At 37.3% G+C, this 19,401-nt stretch overlaps 1 protein-coding gene and 1 long non-coding RNA gene across 3 annotated transcripts; both read left to right on the top strand.

Moving 5' to 3' along the window:
* Positions 1–412: 412 nt before the first annotated feature.
* On the top strand, positions 413–2,272 carry LOC113327755 (cytochrome P450 71B10-like). Its single transcript, XM_026574883.1, has 2 exons — positions 413–1,375; positions 1,494–2,272. The coding sequence occupies exons 1-2, from the start codon at positions 458–460 to the stop codon at positions 2,112–2,114; spliced, it is 1,539 nt and encodes a 512-aa protein (XP_026430668.1). The 5' UTR covers positions 413–457; the 3' UTR covers positions 2,115–2,272.
* Positions 2,273–4,432: 2,160 nt separating this feature from the next.
* Positions 4,433–8,689, top strand: LOC113328434. Of its 2 annotated transcripts, none has more exons than XR_003349403.1 (5): positions 4,433–5,007; positions 5,109–5,470; positions 5,943–6,044; positions 6,829–6,933; positions 8,263–8,689. It is a non-coding gene; the product is annotated as an uncharacterized LOC113328434 (long non-coding RNA). The 2 variants fall into 2 exon arrangements; XR_003349402.1 differs by having other exon boundaries at positions 5,109–5,401.
* Positions 8,690–19,401: the final 10,712 nt, after the last annotated feature.

Here is a 19,401-nt window from a genome sequence, read left to right on the forward strand (position 1 = left end):
TGACAGGAGTTCATTTGTCGGAGGCGGCGAAAATGGTGGCTTATTGAACATTGATTTTCTTTTGCCTAAAAAGCAATAATAGAATTAATCTTCAATCGATTGTATTTATTTGCAATCCAATCGATTACATCAGTGATCACAAAAATATAAAAAAAATACAAAAGTTGAAGTCTCGAATTCAAAGAACTACAAACGGAAAAGATACTTCACGTGTTTTAATACCCCAGTTAATTCGTCATACAATGAACAATTCGTAGAAAACAACTAAAAACCGAACTATACAGGGTAATTTATACTCTATTTGACCAGTTGGTACGACCGATGGTCGTAGAGGATCAATATATCAAAGAAATTGATAATTAATAATGAAAATCCTTGATATCTACGTAATTGTCCGATTCCATCCACCACGCCTTATAAAACAAGCAACGAAAACACCATTGATTCACAACAAAATATGAGCATCATGGAGCTTCTTCTTCCTTATTGTAATTTCTTTCTGCTTCTTCCTCTACTTCTCCTCCTAGCTCTATATTTTCTCAAAACCAGAAAGAATGGTCATCATCCTCCAGGTCCACCTAGACTTCCCATCATTGGTAACTTGCATCAACTAGGAAAACCGATGCATCAAGTACTAGACGAACTATCTAAAAAATATGGTCCAGTCATGCTTCTACAACTTGGTCGCGTGCCAACACTCGTAATCTCCTCCCCTGAAGCTGCCAAACAAATCTTGAAAACGTACGATCTTCAGTTTTGCAATAGGCCTTCGCTTGCTGCATCTAAACGTTTATCGTATAATCACTTGGATATTGCTTCTGGAACTTATGGAGAGTATTATAGGGAGATTCGAAAAATATGCCTACTTGAACTTTTTAGTACAAAAAGGGTGCAGTCTTTTAAGACGGTCAGGGCAGAGGAAATGGAGTTGTTGATTGATTCCTTATCGTCTTCTTCTGCAAATTCTACCCCTGTTGATGTTATTAAAAAGTTAACAAATTTTACACATAGAACAGTTTTTAGGATTGCTTTTGGAAGCAAAAAGACTGGTGATCATAGTAGGAATGAACTGGCTGATTCCAGGCTTATGGAAATCCTTGACGAGCTCATGGTAGGTTTAACTGGATTCTCTGCGTCCGATTTCTTTCCCAAAGTAGGCTGGATTATTGATAGGATTACTGGAAGTCATGCTACAATTGAAAAATGCTTTCATGATTTGGATGAATTTTTTCAACAAATGATAGACCAACATCTCGACCCCGAGAGACTCAAACCAGACCGGGATGATATTATAGACGTCTTGCTGAAACTAGATAAAGATCATCAAGCGAGTAAAATTCGTTTTACGAATAACCATATCAAAGCAATTCTTATGGTATGTATAGCTAATATTCTTCTATATTTGGCTTCCTATCATTCTACTTGTGCTTATATAATGATTTGATTGATTATTTTGAGCATGAACTAATATTATGAATAAAAAATGCAATCAGAATGTTTTTGTTGCTGGAATAGATGCACCAACCGTAACAATGAATTGGGCGATGACAGAACTGGCTAGAAATCCAGAAGCAATGAAGAAAGTTCAAGAAGAGATACGAAACTATGTGGGATCGAAAGGAAAAGTAGAAGAATCAGACCTTGATAATTTCCACTACTTAAAAATGGTAGTCAAAGAGGCTCTACGGATGCACGCACCAGCCCCACTGCTATCTCCAAGAGAATGCATTAAACACAGTAAGATTGATGGATACGACGTATACCCGAAAACAAGGGTCCTAATTAATGCATGGGCAATGGGGAGGAATCCTAAGTATTGGAAGAATCCAGAGGAATTCATGCCGGAGAGGTTTAAAGATAGCTTCAATATGGATTTTGCAGGTACTCAAAATTTTGAATACGTACCATTTGGGGCAGGTCGAAGGATTTGTCCTGGAATGAACATGGGAATTGTGTTGACAGAGTTCGTCCTTGCCAATATATTGTATGCTTTCGATTGGAAATTACCAAATGGACTCAAGAAGGAAGACATAAACATGGAGGAATCATCAGGGATTAGTATCCATAAGAAATATCCACTTGAGCTTGTACCCGTCAAGCAGATGCAAAGTTAGGAAATTTGACTAGGAAAAAATAAAATTGTGTGCTCTATGTTATGTAATGTATGCTTTTGGAATCACCAAACAATCTTTTATTTTGTGTGAAATGTAATGTAATAAATGCTTTTGCGATCACCAAGGTATCTTTTATTTTGAGCGAAATGTTTGGCTAATCACAAGCAAACTATTATCGGTTGGTCTTCAAACAATGATATGCTCCATGGCTACTCAACTTCGCAAATTATTTTCAACCAGTGGGGGCAAGTTTATTTTTCTGATTTTGTATGTTGATGATATCATACTTGCTACTAATAATCTTTATATGCTACATGATACGATGAAGTTTCTATCAACTAATTTTGAGATAAAACACTTTGGAGAAGCACCCTGAGTCCTAGATATTAAGATAAGCCCTGACAGAAAGAGATGTTTATTAGGCTTATCTCAAGAAGCTTATGTAAAGAAGATTCTGAAAAGGTTTAAAATGCATAATTACGCGGCGGATGAAGCACCTATTCTTAAAAGTCGCAATAATAATAAACTGCATTGTCCAGGATCAGAACTGGAAAGGAGTCGAATCGACTTAAAACGGTGTGCATTAGCAATCAGTAGCTTAATGTATGCCATGATTTGCACCCTTCCACATTTAAGTTTTGATGTTGGGATGACGCGACGCTGTCAGCATAATCCAGATGAATCTCATTAGAAGGAAGTAAAGAAAGTATTTCGATACTAACAGCGAACAAAGTATTTTCAGCTTGTTTACGGAAAAGTTTCTCTGATTCTGATTTTCTGGGTCCGGATAGTCTGAAATCTACTTCAGCATATGTTTTTATGTTCGCTAGTGGTGCTATTTCATGGAAAAGTGTGAGTATCTTGCTTGTTACTAGGCATCTACTCAAGTTGTTTGGTTAAAGAACCTTATGAGGGATCTTCAAGTTATAAATTTTGTATCTAGACCAATGAAGTTTTGTTGTGACAACCGAGCTGCAACAAGTTTAGAAAAAGATAATCAAGGAACACGAAGAGCAACAAAATGTTGTTGTGAAGTATCTCATGGTAAAGCAAAAATCAAGAATTATTTAAATCTGTAAACCAAGATAGGCCTCCAATTAAAGTTTGAAAAAGAGGGAAAGAGATGATAAAAATATTTTCCATACTAGTTTTTAACTAAGTACGCCTTAAGTTGTGCACGCGACAGGGAATTCAAAGCTTTTTAAGATGCAAGAAAGCTATAATATGACGTAGAATTCAGAATAACACCATTTATGCTCCATATCCATAACATCTTGATGGTTCAGGATCATCCATTATGTATGAAGCATCTCACATAGTCATAACCATGACAATGTTAGTTATAGAAGATAGGGGTAGGGATGACTTTACATTCATGAGGCTCCAGGTTTCGAAAGTCTTACTAATAACTGAAAAATGAGTTGCACTACGTATTAGATAGGGCTGGGAAATTTTCACATTTTACATTCATGAGGCTCCAGTCAGGTTTTGAAGTTCTACTAATAACAGAAAAATGAGTTATACTATGTTATTAGATAATACCACGATGATTGCACAACAGAAGACAGATATGCTAACTCCAACCCAGGGAAACAAAAATGAAATTTCGACCTAAAATACAAAGGCATGACGATTCAGTGACCAACGTGTAAACCATGGATTTCTGTAAATTACATTGAACAGAGAATCCCCATGCATATTATTCAGGATTACGTTTGTTCAACGGTACCTAATATCGTGCGGCAAAATATCCAAACAACATACCAAACTGGAAACAGAAAACTCATATTTGAGATATCAATGCCAGTCAACATTCATCCCTAGCTGAACACGTCAAACCAGAAACTGAAAACTCATATTTGAGACAACAGTGTCAGTCTACACCCATCCCCTAGCTGAGATAGGTCCCCCACCCTACCCAACCAAGCCCAAAACGAACATCTTCCTCCTGAAAGGCCTCGACAAAATAAGCTCTCACGCTGAGCGAAGATGGAACCATCACTTCCTATTGGTCGAAATAAATCTTTTTTAATGCAGAAGTTATGGTGAGGACACTTGGCATAACTCTACTGGTCAGGATATTAAAAATAGGGTTACACTTTGTTTACATCAAGTATTTAACCGTCAGTTAGTAACGCCGTCAATAAGGAGGAAGGTGGACAACATTTTTATGAGAGTTTTAATCTAATTAATTTACTTACATCGTGTTTACACCGAACATTTAACTGTACGTTACTAACACCGTCTCGGGCGGACAATACCTCCATCATACCATCGAAAAATTTAGGCAGCCGACAAAACAAAACAATAAAGAACAAAACAAGATTGAGTTAGGAAAGCTAATACAATTTTGGTTATTCGAGAACACCGATTCCCTTATTGGGAATTCAATACAAATTTAATTGCATGGAAGCACTGTTTTTCTTAACAAAGGCTTCTCTGAAACCTATATACAAGACACACGATCGCACAGTTGTGTTGCTATTGAGCCGAAAACCAGGAAAGAAAGTGACAGACGTTTGCTGCCATCGATTGTGGATGATTAACAGAGCCAAAAGAGCGAGTCTGTGGAAAGATCACGAAGGATGGGTTGGCCTTGAATTCGAGTTTGATAGGTTTTTGGTGAACTATTGCCATGAGACCAAACCAAGTTTGCTGCCATCAAAATTAATGGTTGTTTTTGAGAATTTGTGAATGTTTAGAAATGTGGATTGTGTACGAATTCGTATTTTCAGGGAAGGAGAACAAATAAGGAACAAGAAGAGGACCTACAGTGTCTTCTCAATCAACCTCTCGAAATGCAAATAAGCTGTTTGTTTAAATGCCTGAACGACCAGATTAGCAGCAGCTTTTGTTTTTCACTGAACCGAGCTGTTACTGACAGTTAACTAAGGTACGTAGGCTGTTTACCAATAGTTAAAAGAAGGCTTTTAGGAAATTTGTGTTTATCTCCAATTTTAATTTTTCAATTGTGTATGTTTGTCACGGTTGCAGGAGTTTACCAATTCTGTCTTAATGTAAACTCACTGGAAACCTGCAATGCGTGAATATGGTGCAGGATACCTGTTTGGTGATTGATTGTCTTGCTTCCAACAGCAGTGGTGATCATGCTCTTATAGGGTGTATAGGGCTATCAACGAGTTCATAACATTATCTTTCAATGTTAATTATATTTAAATTACAAGCACACATGTGTAAATTTTGTCAATGTCTACGTGTATGTTTCTTTTTACAGCATGAGTAGACCAGTGATGGCCGATTTGGAGAGCGAGAAAGACCTGTTCGAGGTAAAAAGCTTGCAAATTTTAACCTCTGAATTGGTCTTGCGAATTTGCATGAGATGCATACATGGTCTGGTTTGTATTTCAAAACCTACTATATTCTTTTCTTCCTTTTCCTTTTAAGTTTCATATATATATTTGGGTCTACTTTTCCTCTGAGGAACACAAGATTTTACTTACTAAGATATTTTTTCTTTGGTTTCGAAAAATGAGGATATTTTTTCATTACTAAGGTTTTACTGTTTTTTTGGTTTAAATGGGATTCTCTTTTAAACTGTTTTTTTCTTCTTTGGCATGGTTGAGGAGGAGTGGATTCCTTGAAACATCATGCAGGTAGACCTTTAGGAAGTACGGCGGATCCTTTTGCATTATTAATATGTTGGATAAATGGGAAAATGTAATTTCAGAAGCAGAGTTATCAGTGTCTTGCATTGTGATAGCTAGAGGGAATCCCTTTTAAGCAATTGTTTGCAGATATGAAGTTCTTAATTAAGCAAACAAATGATTGATTAACCAGGAAATAACACTAATTTCTCAAATTATGTAGCTTTGGATGGCAGTGAAGCCACCCCTATAACACTCCATAGAAGTCCTAGGATAATTGTGTAAGCTCGCCATCGAGGAACTATACATGTGCAGAATCTACTAGGTAGGATCTTCTTTTAAAAAAATAAATTAATTGTATATGTATCCTTTTGTTTCTTGGTTTGTTGATTGTCTAGAAGTTGACGTTCAGGCACCCTCTAATTTTTGTCGCACCCTGCTTATGCTTTGTCTTTGGGTTGCATGATTTTTAACCATATGATTGTTTGCAAAGTAGGATTTTGCACACTACTTTAGCAGGGATTGAGATGACTCTCGGGATAAAGTAGGATCTTCTTTTCCTTTTTATTTGGTGATGAATGTGATAAACTTCAGAATAGAGCTAAGTCATAGTTCCAGAACTGAATCCTCTGTTAGAAGCTGTGGAATGTAGTTTTATATTTTTTGCGCAGCTGAGCGATGAGTTTTTATTACTGTTTCTACCTATTATTTGTAGGACTGTAAATGCCCGACACTAAATACCACACTAAATACCGGTAAAATACGGGTAAACTGTCTGACCTAATCGCGTAACTGTTTACAGTTTACAATAAATTGTGATCCCCTCTTCTGGAATTGTTTTCCATATATGCGGAGTGACAAACTAACTAGACAGTGACTTCCTACTCGAATTCTTTTTTTTTTTAATGTGGATTGAGAAACTAGCAAATTACACATTCTGGGTATTATTTCTATTTGTTTCATTCGAAGCCTGTGAACTAAATAAATGGAAGGGAAAAGAATTAGTACATTTTAGAATAAAGGGTGATTAATTCTTTTATGATTCGTGGAATTTAGCATTGATGTGATTTGATTCAGATGGACTAATCAGAAATTCCTTTTTTCTCCAGCATCTCAATCTACCAGAAGTTTTAACAGACGACGGACAATGCAGTCAAGGTTTTGTGGAGTTTCTGACGAGGTACTTCATAGATTGATTGGTGGCCTTGCACAAGGTGATTTTGGTTTCTTGATCATGTGGGTCATAAAATATATTAGTAACCTTTTCTTCCTAGATCATGAAAAATACATTGACACTGGGCGGGGGAAGCTCCACGCACACCAATGCATCGCCACGGGGCGGGGCTAAGCCCCGCACATGTCAAGTTAAAAGAAAGAGAATGCCCGGTACGTAGCACGGGCACTAATCTAGTAAATAAGGACACCATTATCACGGCATGAACACAAGTGAAGAATGAATGCCAAGGTCATTGCATTAGAAAGATGTGTATATTTTGAAATTGAAGCTAACCAATGGTATAATAATGAAGCAATAAATCTATGTAAGAGCACTAATTCCAGAAACAATAGAAAACCCTAACTAATAGATCTGATTCGGTGAAACTTGTTAAACCTAGAAATACCGACCCCAAAGAGACAGAAAATTTCTGAACTACACCAATAATCGTCTGAGTCACAACCAAAACTCTACGTACCAAACCTAAATAACGAGAATTTTGGTTGCCTGAACGAAAACCCTACCTAATCGACTTCACGACAAGGTTAGATAAAACAAGGAGATCAATCCATTCTTAGCTACATACCTTCCGTCCCTAGGTGATGCACGGGTAAGGAAGATGGATTTGTTTGATGGATTTGGTAAAGACAGCGTCTATCGTCTTTCTTCCGAGTTCAGAAAGTGTGTTTAGATAATAAAAAAAGTGGAAATTGAATAGTTGCCCCTCCTTCTTATGGGCCTTCACAAATATCCCTAACAAACTTTACAAATATCCCTCATGATATAATTGAAAATTTATTTAAAATCATATTTTCCCTAGTTTCCATTTTTAACCTTTATGTGATATATACTTCAATTCTGATAAAAACACGTACCACATCATCTCAGTCTCCGTTACCACCACAACAATCTCCGTCGCCACCACAACCAACACCACCAGTACCATAACCACCACCACCACCTCTTTATTCACCGTCTCCATCTTTATAACAGATTCAGGAACCAATATATTATATTTGAGATTGATAAGATTTGAAATTGAGAGAGATCTGTGATTCAAAATCAAACCAAACCAATCCCACCGCCACCATCTTCATCGTCACCGAACCTACAACTATCACCACCTTCGCCGTCGCCAACTAATTCAGGATGTTGAAGATTAATTTTAAATAGTAAATCTCATCCAAGGATTCAATTTCTGGTAATTCGATTTTCTTTGAGATTCGGATCTACAAATTTAGGTCTAAATTCATAAAATCATGCTTAGATTTAAAACTATATAGAGATTGTTGAAATTTGATTTCATTTGTTTTTGCTGTAAATGCAGTTGCATGTGTGGTACTAATACTGTTGATTTGTGAGGAAGATTTGGAGTCGGATGTGTTGTTGGTGGTGACAAAGTTGGAGGTGGTGCTGGTGGAAGTGGAGGATTAGGTTTGGAGAAGGAGATGCTTCTGTGTTGGTGATGGAATTGGTGGACTTGGTAGTGGTGGCAGTGGACTTGGTATGGTGGATTTTGGGACCGATTATGTACAACACTCAGAGTCATGTTAGGAATTTTTCACTTTGTGTGCTTTCACAATAGTAATTGTTAGTGTTACTGTCAAGAGTGGTGTTACTGAAATCTACGTTGAGATTGTATATCATTATTCAGGATTGAGCAAATGCTTAGTATTCAACCTGAACAGTAGTGTAGAATCTTATCCCACTTCTTTCTTTTTTATTTATACATTATCTCCCATTTGAAACAGGAAGATCAGTATAATGGATGTCTCAAGAAAGTACAGTCTGGAGTATAGTATGCTTCATGTTATTACCAATGGGCATCCTTGGTATAGTGGACGGGGTTATGAGTTTGGTGCTGGAAGCTTTGCACTCACAGCTGATACTTATAAAAAATTAGTAGCAACGTTGGTGTTAATGTATTAGCATTTTAGGTATTATGTATAGTAGTGAGCATTTTATTTTTGGTTGATTTCTCATTTGTTATTATGTGTAGTAGAGACGGAACATAAGTATGATGTGCATGAACTTGAATTTTTATTGTTGGTTGCGATTTTAGATGACACTTACATTTTGTATTTATTGTTGCAGCCGTTACATATATTGACTCCAGCGTTGTTCAAGCAATAAGAGACCTGCACATTTATTTTGGTTGCATTTGTTGATGGTATTCCAGCAATTTTTCTTTCAGTAAACCTATTTACTTCAGTTTTTACAGGATCAACTATTGTTGTTGATCCAATTTATGGGATCAACTATTAGTGTTGATCCAATTTATGGGATCAACTGTTATTGTTGACCCAATTTTTTATGGGATCAACTGCGGTTGTTAATCCATTTATGGGATCAACTCCTGTTGTTGACCCAATTTTTTATAGGATCAGCTATTGTTGTTGATCCTTTCAACTCATACTGTGGCATTATTTCCTTGGATAAGTATAATTATGCTTGTAGTTTAAATCATGATTGTAGTTTAAATCATGATTGTAGTTTAAATCATGCTTGTAGTTTAAATCATGTAATTTTCTTCCAATGTTAAACTTGTGGTGCAATGGTAGCATGACTGACTCCATGTCAGATGATGCGTGTTCGACTCATGCCAAGTTCACTCCATTTACATGGATCAACATCATTGTTGATCCAATTTAGTGGATCAACTACCATTGTCGATCCTGAAAAAGCGGGGGTCTAACAACAACACCCAATATTTCTCTTAGCAATCTGTATGGACTAACTCCGAAATACTTTGTTGGAGAATCAACTAGACAGTCAGACTCAATCTAGATAAAAGTATCTCAAGGAGTTAATATCTCTTTCTTGATTTGATTTTTACTCAAGCTAAAAACAATAGCGAGTCTTTATCAAATACAAGGAATACTTAGACGGTACCAAAGACCAATGTCCAAGGATCAATCGATATCAATCAACAACCAAAGGTTGGATTTCCAATTGAGCACAAGACAGTACCAAAGACGAATGCACAACCTATATTATTTAAATTATATAAAATATAATGCGGAAAAAAAATAACACAGACACCAGAGATTTTGTTAACGAGGAAACCGCAAATGCAGAAAAACCCCGATACCTAGTCCAGATTGAATACACATTGTATTAAGCCGCTATAGACACTAGCCTACTGCAAACTAATTTTGGACTGGACTATAATTGAATCCAATCAGTCTCCCACCGATCCAAGGTACAGTTGTACTCCTACGCCTCTGATCCCAGCAGGATACTGCGCACTTGATTCCCTTAGTTGATCTCACCCACAACCAAGAGTTGATGTAACCCAAAATCACAGACTTGATAATAAACAGATCTGTCTCACACAGAAAAGTATATAAAAGGATAAATCTGTCTCCCACATATAAACCCTAGGTTTTATTCCGTCTTAAGATATAAAATCAAGGCGAACATGAACCAATTGATAATCCGGTCTTATATTCTCGAAGAACGGCCTAGATTAATCAATCACCTCTCTACAATCCTTCCTGACTACACAAGCGGATTGTCGAGGTATCACAAACAGTGAGACGAAGATGTTTGTGAATTCTTTATCTTGCCTATCGGAGAACTCTCACGATCTCAAGCAATCAATCGATTGTACTCGTACGATAGAAGATGCAAGATCAGATCACACAACTACGATAAAGTAGTATCGGTCTGGCTTCACAATCCCAATGAAGTCTTTAAGTCGTTAACCTGATTTTAGAGAAGAAAATCAAAGGTTAATGGAGATCGACTCTAGCGGGCGCACTAGTAGCACACAGACGTGTGGGGATTAGTTTTGCACAATGCTAGATGTCTCCTTTATATAGCCTTCAAATCAGGGTTTTGCCTTAGTTACAAAGCAATCCTTATTCACCGTTAGATGAAAACCTGATTTAGATTCAAGCTAATATTTCTCAACCGTTAGATCGAAAACTTAGCTTGTCACACACACTTGGGTAGACGTTTACTGGGTTCGTGAAAACCATGCCCAAACGTGTACGTGTATGTTGGTTCAACATAGTAACCCAAAAGGTTAACCATATGAGCATTTCATATTAACCTTGTTCTTCTTCACCATAACTAGTTCAATTGACTCAAATGAACTAGTTAAAGAGTTGTTCAATTGCTATGAGATCTTATGTAACTACACAAGACACAATTGAAACAAAGATGATTCGATTCGATTGAATCGGCTCATGAACATTATAGCCACGGTTTGCATAAAGCATTCCTTAGTAATTTAATGTTTCATGTTCAGAGCACATCTTTAGATCATAACCTCTTAAGTTCACAAACAAGTTCGCGGACTTAAGTTAATCGGTTGAGTTTTCCAAACTCAGCAGAAATTCTGAAAGAGAACTTCCGCCAGTTCGCGGACTGGGTTCGCGACTTAGCACACAAACGAGTTTTGGAAAATCCAGCAGAAATTCTCGGTCGAGAACTTCCGACAGTTCGCGAGTCGGACTGGGTTCGCGACTTGGCAAGCCAATTCCACAATCCTCCCGATTTCTCTTGATCAACAAAGTTCGAAAACTTCGGTTCAAGGAATACATGGTTATGTAATCTAAACTCTCATTTCAATCATTGAGACATTCTCAGAGGACGCTATGTAGCCGTTATTCACAGACCGATTCACGTCAGAGCAATTCTCAAAGTGATTGAAACTTTTCATGACTTTCGTCACTAGGTGAAGATAAACTTGATCAAAGCGAAACGCTTTACCAACACACGATTTCGAGATAAAAGATAAGCAATGAATGCTCAGCTCGAAATGTCAAATGTGTATGATCTAGTCTATATAGCATACGACTTTTGTCTCATAAGAAGTAGGAGATAGAAGAGATAGACTTTTGAGTGATAGATAAGTTCAAGTCTCCACATACCTTTTTGTTGATGAAGTTCCACGGTTCCTTGTATAGATCTTCGTCGTTGTATGATGAATCGCCATGAAGTCCTTGAGCTCAACTACACTTTTCTATCCTAGTCCGAGACTTAGCTATGTAGGCTAGAAATCAAGACTTATAGTTTTGATCACTAACATTGACAAACATGCTTGAGATAGCAACGCATGCGAGGTTGACCGAGCTATGCTCTAACAAATCCCCCTTTGTCAATTTTAGTGACAAAACTATTAATACATATGGAATACAAAAAAGATAAACTTTAGTGGCTCCTATTCCATAGTCTAATCTTCAACGTTCCTTGAAATCTTCGTCCTTCCAAGTACTCCAATGATCCCAAAGGTTGTAAGTTTAGCACCATCGTTGTTGAAGATCCGTAGCTATAACAATGAGAGAAATCGAGATTCTCGATCATTATTATAGTGTCATAGTATTATTATATACATCAAAGTCCAATTGTATCACGACTTTAACAATAATACTACGGTGATATGTATCACTCCCCCTTAGTCAATACTCCATCTCGATCATGGAAACCACTCCCCCTTACACAATGATCCGAAAACCATATGTATTTGTAGTGTGAACTACAATATTCTCCCCCTTTTTGTCAATAAAATTGGCAAAGGTACAAGAATGGGATCATAATGAAATTTCCACAAGAGACATTTCATGACCAAAAGAAAAATACATACCAACTTAATTTAGATGCAATCTAATGGCCGAAGCTGACAGCATTCGTCAAGGAGTTTTAAGATACAAGATAACCCTTATAAAATTCCACAGCCGCACTCCCTGCAAGATATTACCATTAAGCACAAGTTCAAAAAACTCTCCCCCATTTGATGTCATTCCCGAGAGAAAAACAAGAGCGACCTTAATTTCGAAAGAAAAGAATGATTTTTATTGGACACCAAGAACCATAGGAATGATTTTCTATATCCAAAGCTCAACCAAACTAACCACAAGTAAACCCATGATTAATTCAATTAGAATGCGCAACTAAATCAAACCACAAAAGTGATCAATTTAATTGAAAGTGCTCAACATAAGTAAACTCACGGAGCTACGACTAAGTCAATCACACGGAGGTGACTAATTTAACTGTTCAAATACTCAACATAAGGAAAACCTTACGGAATATATGACTACATTAACCAAAGAACATGATAGTGTATCCTTTCATATACTCAACACAATAACTTGTGGAATATATGAAAACTCAACTAGATTAATTACAAGAGAACCAATAATTAATTTAATTGGAATACAAACAACCAAACTAATCACCGAAGTAATCAATTTAATTATTTTGGGCTCAACATAAGAGAACTTATGGAACCCCGACTAAGTTCATCATAGAATATGACAACCTTAACCGTACATCTACTCGACATAAAAAAAATTATGGAGTACTAACTAAATAACCAAACTAGTTGATTAATTTAGTTTCTAATGCTCGACATATAGCATCTTATGGAACAACCAACAAAGCCAAGGTAAATCGACTTAGTTGTAAGGTGCTCAACATAAGACACACAATGGAGCCTTCATGGTAAAACATAATAAAATGGATCAATGAAAATCAATATCGTGGATAACATACAAGGATTTATTCTATTATCCATCATAACGACATAATAGACTTTATCCTTGTCGAACAAAAGATTTTATCCTATTTTCCATCAAATACATGACTGCATAGGTATAAATTTTGTATATGTCAAAAGTCCATTCGTCTTTTCATCCATACGAATACCGATTCATGAACGACTTTACTTTTAACTGCAATATGGGACCTTCAAGTTCACGGACGTAAACAATACATATCCCATAAAAATATTGCAATATCACAAACCATTAAAATACTGCAATAAACATCATCCTCCAAATATTTTTAGAATTTAATACCAATAATTCTAAAAAATAACATAAGAAGCTGAAAACAAAAATAGCTATGTATAGTCACAATCATCGCTATTCAAAGCACTAGTTATTCTTCCAACTAATCCAAAAAGAAGACATCCTAGGCGACAATGCCTTTGAGAAATTCAGCATCATTCCCAAACTCCTTGTTGTTAACAACCATTGGAACATACGGTTCACGAAGATAGGAGTTTATATCAACGAAGTGTCTTGGTTGATTATGTCGTACCAAGGCTCTCTGAATTTCTAAGGACTTTGACACAAAAGCCTTTATTTCACGAATCTCCTTTCTTACTTCCTTCAACTCATCAAGAACATCGGAAAACATCTGAGAGTTAGAAGGCACAGCCCTGGGATTTCTTGTATTCCTTCTTTTTCTTTTCAGGGACTTAGAAACATGAGATTTTTCTTTTTCCTTGATTGAAGATTTAACAATCATGTTGACATCCTTTCCATCTGACATGGTGCTTTGAAAACAGTTATAAACAACTGGATTTGTTTGATTGAATCACTTAAATCAACAAGTAATCTTATATAGGATGTTAAAAAGGAAAAAGGAATTTAGGGTTCGAAACCTATTGACAGGTTCGTATACGCCCAACTCTAAAACCCTACAAAGGGTAAAATTGTCGATAATAATCCTTAATTTTATTTGATAGACAGAAAATAACAAATCTAAGAAAGGAAGGAAAAACTTTACTGAAGCTCGAATCAACACTCAATCTTGTCTATTTTCGATCAGGCACATGAGACAAGATTTTCCAACAACACAATCAAGTTGTGTTGCGATGAACAACGATTTGTCCATCTTTTTCCTCAAGGTAGGAATCTTCAGACTTCTGTCTATCAAAACGATTCGACCATACTTTCTTTTCAAATGGTCTTAGTCTATCCCTGGAAACCAACTTCTTATACGAAGATAAGATCCTATATACCTCGGCGGTCTTCTGAGCAAGTTTCAGCTTCCTTGCTAATCGATCTGCTCTTCGTTGAAGTTTGCTGGCATGCCTTATTTGGTACTTGTACTTGTAACACCTTGATAGTTCTTGTCCCTTCATTGAACAAAACGATCACGTCAAACTTGGATAGTATTCAGGCATTTGAGATGTGCAAGCAGCTAGACATACAGTAGGTCCTGAAACATTACTGACATGGTTTCCAATTAGAGAATCTTCCAGCTTGATTGGGTTTCCTTCTTCTTCGAACCCATTGAGGTTGATATATGTATTTCTACAAGTATCAAAATCGATGTTTCACCAAGGAGCCCTACACTTGATTTCCTATCTTCATCGGAATCATAGGTTTCACACAGTTCATCAAGTGTTACAGCTAGACCTTTGTTCCCAGTGTATTTTCTACGATTTGGGAATTCGTTAGCGAAATGGCCAAAACCCTTATACTTAAAGAACCGAGGCATGTCCTCGTCATCAGCCTCGTCAGCATCCCTATTTTTGGCAGGTACGCGACCGTGAGGTTTGTCTGATGACCTAGGTTTGTCTCTTGAAAACCGTTTACTTCTCTTCAACAGAAGATCCCTAAACTGTCTTGTGATCAAGGAGACCGACTTGTCAAGGTCTTCATCTGAAAAATCATTCTCAGAGACATGAACACTTTTACCTTTGGCAAGTAATTTAGTGCTCTTCTGTTCTTTAAAGGCAACATCCTTACCGACTTTGGATGTATGCTCATGGTCAAAGATCTTTAGCTTTCCAACCAAGGTGTTTCTGGTAAGATTATTGAGGTTATTTCCCTCAACGATGGCATGCTTCCTAGACTCGTATCTAGACGGCAGCGATCTGTCACAATGTCCTTTTCAGGAATAGTCTTACCCAATGCAAAAGATGCATTAACAATTTCAGACACTTTGTGATTAAACTCATCAAATGTTTCTTCATCTGTCATACGAAGATTCTCCCAATCGGAATTAAGGTTTTGAAGCCTAGCTTCCTTTTCACTGGAGTTTCCTTCAAATACAGTTTCTAAGATATCCCAAGCATCTTTAGACCTAGTGCAACTAGTCACATGGTGTTGAAGACTTGTGGCAATGGCATGTATGATAACATTTAACCCTTCAGAATTCTACTTTGCAACAAGAATCTCGGCAGCATTATATTCACCAATATTCTTGGGAACAATTCCGTCTCCGGCTGCAACAACGGGCGCATCATAACCATTCAGCACATATACCCATGAATGAAAATTACGCGATTGAAGAAAAGATCGCAGAGCAATTTTCCACCATAAGTAATTGGAGCCATCGAAGACTGGTGGTACGTTAATAGAGATAGCACCTCTGTCCATAGAGTCAGATCGCTGCAAAAACGGACTTGTTAGGTCTTAAACGTGTTTGCCTCCTATGATACCAATTGAAAAGGCCGGGGTCTAACAACATCACCCAATATTTCGCTTAGCAATCTGTATGGACTAACTCCGAAATACTTTGCTAGAGCATCAACTAGACAGTCAGGCTCCATCTAGATAAAAGTATCTCAAGGAGTTAATATCTCTCTCTTGATTTGATTTTTACTCAAGCTAAAAACAATAGCGAGTCTTTATCAAATACAAGGAATACTTGGAGGATACCAAAGACCAATGTCTAAGGATCAATCAATATCAATCAACAACCAAAGTTTGGATTTCCAATTGATGATCACGAACGCACAACCTGTATTATTTCAATTATATAAAATATAATGCGTAAAAGAAATAACACAGACACCAGAGATTTTGTTAACGAGGAAACCACAAATGCAGAAAAACCTCGGTACCTAGTCCATATTGAATACACACTGTATTAATCCGCTACAGACACTAGCCTACTGCAAACTAACTTCAGACTGGACTATAGTTGAACCCCAATCAGTCTCCCACCGATCCAAGGTACATTTGTACTCCTACGCCTCTGATCCCAGCAGGATACTGCGCACTTGATTCCCTTAGCTGATCTCACCCACAACCAGGAGTTGATGTAACCCAAAATCACAGACTTGATAATTAACAGATCTGTCCCACACAGAAAATTCTATAAAAGGATAAATCTGTCTCCCACAGATAAACTCTAGGTTTTGTTCCGTCTTAAGATATAAAATCAAGGTGAACAGGAACCGATTGATAATCCGGTCTTATATTCTCGAAGAACATCCTAGTTTAATCAATCACCTCTCTACAATACTTCCTGACTACACAAGCGGATTGTGGAGGAATCACAAATAGTGAGACGAAGATGTTTGTGACTTCTTTATCTTGCCTATCGGAAAACTCTCACGATCTCAAGTCAATCAATCGATTGTACTCGTACGATAGAAGATGCAAGATCATATCACACAACTACGATAAAGTAGTATCGGTCAAGATTCACAATCCCAATGAAGTCTTTAAGTCGTTAACCTGATTCTAGAGAAGAAAATCAAAGATTAATGGAAATCCACTCTAGAGGGCGCACTAGTAGCACACAGACGTGTGCGGATTAGTTTTGCACAATGCTAGATGTCTCCTTTGTATAGCCTTCAAATCAGGGTTTTTCCTTAGTTACAAAGCAATCCTTATTCACCGTTAAATTAAAACCTGATTTAGATTCAAGCTAATATTTCTCAACCGTTAGATCGAAAACTTAGCTTGTCACACACACTTGGGTAGACGTTTACTGGGTTCGTGAAAACCATGCCCAAACGTGTACGTGTATGTTGGTTCAACATAGTAACCCAAAAGGTTAACCATATGAGCATTTCATATTAACCTTGTTCTTCTTCACCATAACTAGTTCAATTGACTCATATGAACTAGTTAAAGAGTTATTCAATTTCTATGAGATCTTATATAACTACGCAAGATACAATTGAAACAAAGATGATTCGGTTCGGTTGAATCAGCTCATGAACATTATAGCCACGGTTTGCATAAAACATTTCTTAGTAATTTAATGTTTCATGTTCAGAGCACATCTTTAGATCATAACCTCTTAAGTTCACAAAAAAGTTCGCAGACTTAAGTTAATCAGTTGAGTTTTCCAAACTCAACAGAAATTCTCGGAAAGAGAACTTCCGCCAGTTCGCGGACTGAGTTCGCGTACTTAGCACACAAACGAGTTTTGGAAAATCCAGCAGAAATTCTCGGTCGAGAACTTCCGACAGTTCGCGGACTGAGTCTGCGGACTGGGTTCGCGGACTTGGCAAGCCAATTCCACAATCCTCCCGATTTCGGTTTGAAAACTTTGGTTCAAGGAATACATGGTTATGTAATCTAAACTCTCATTTCAATCATTGAGACATTATCCGAGGATGCTATGTAGCCGTTATTCACAGACCGATTCACGTCAGAGCAATTCTCAAAGTGATTGAAACTCTTCATGACTTTCGTCACTAGGTGAAGATAAACTTGATCAAAGCGAAACACTTTACCAACACACGATTTCGATATAAAAGATAAGCAATGAATGCGCAGCTCGAAATGTCAAATGTGTATGATCTAGTCTACATAGCATACAACTTTTGTCTCACAAGAAGTAGGAGATAGAAGAGATAGACTTTTGAGTGATAGATAATTTCAAGTCTCCACATACCTTTTTGTTGATGAAGTTCCACGGTTCCTTGTATAGATCTTCGTCGTTGTATGATGAATCGTCATGAAGTCCTTGAGCTCAACTACACTTTTCTATCCTAGTCCGATACTTAGCTATGTAGGCTAGTAATCAAGACTTATAGTTTTGATCACTAACATTGACAAACATGCTTGAGACAGCAACGCATGCGAGGTTGACCGAGCTATGCTCTAACAGATCCCCTAAATTGGATCAACTTCTACTGTTGATCCTTTTTTTGGATCAACTACCGTTGTTGATCCCCTAAATTGGATCAACTTATACTGTTGGTTCTTTTTTTATTTGGATCAACTATTGTTGTTGATCCAAAAACATCTGAACTAGTGGTGGGGGCGGTGGTGACGGTGGCGGCGGCGATGGACTAGTAGTGGTGGAGGATTGTTGGTGGTGTAATGGTGGTGGTGGAATATTAGTGGTGATGGTGATTGGTAGGTGGTGGTCGTTGAACGGTGGTGGTGGAATGGTAGTTGAATGTTGGTGGTTGTGGTGCTAGTGGTGGTGATGAAGTGGTAAATGAAGAAATTTGTTCCATTTTGAAATAAAGAAAAATATTATATAGGTGAGGGTATTAAGGTAATCTAATTTTAAATGGATAAGGTTATTAAATAGTAGGGACATATTTATTGTTGTATAAGGATATATTTATTGAGTGTCAAAAGTAGGGACATATAAATAATGTACCAAAAAAAAAGGGTTAATAGTGAATGTAGTCACAAAACGGTTGGGGTTTTTGCACTCTAGTCCCCTCTTCAAAGCCTCTTCCGCAGTGGCCCAAGTTGTACGATTTTGTCCGAATAATTACGATTTGGGGCGTGTGAATTTTTTCACTAGTACTAGGTGTGACGCCCGTGCTCTGCACGGCCCAGATATTTGCAGAAAAATATGTATGTCGACATCATATCTTGGATCCTCGCCTGATGTCGGCATCTCCCCCTGATTACTTTCAGAGTTGTTCCAGACAAGGGCCGAGCCTTCCCATTACAAGGGTGTGCAGTTGCACCACATGCCCAGCTGGTTCCAAAGCCCATTTTAAGCCCTTTAAGAT

This window comes from Papaver somniferum, unplaced genomic scaffold (genome assembly GCF_003573695.1).
Source record: "Papaver somniferum cultivar HN1 unplaced genomic scaffold, ASM357369v1 unplaced-scaffold_107, whole genome shotgun sequence".
Taxonomy (NCBI): domain Eukaryota; kingdom Viridiplantae; phylum Streptophyta; class Magnoliopsida; order Ranunculales; family Papaveraceae; genus Papaver; species Papaver somniferum.

Coding starts and splice junctions, on each gene's coding strand:
- LOC113327755 (XM_026574883.1), top strand. CDS start 458: ATGAGCATCATGGAGCTTCTTCTTCCTTATTGTAATTTCTTTCTGCTT. Junction 1,376..1,493: donor ATATCAAAGCAATTCTTATG/GTATGTATAGCT, acceptor AAATGCAATCAG/AATGTTTTTGTTGCTGGAAT.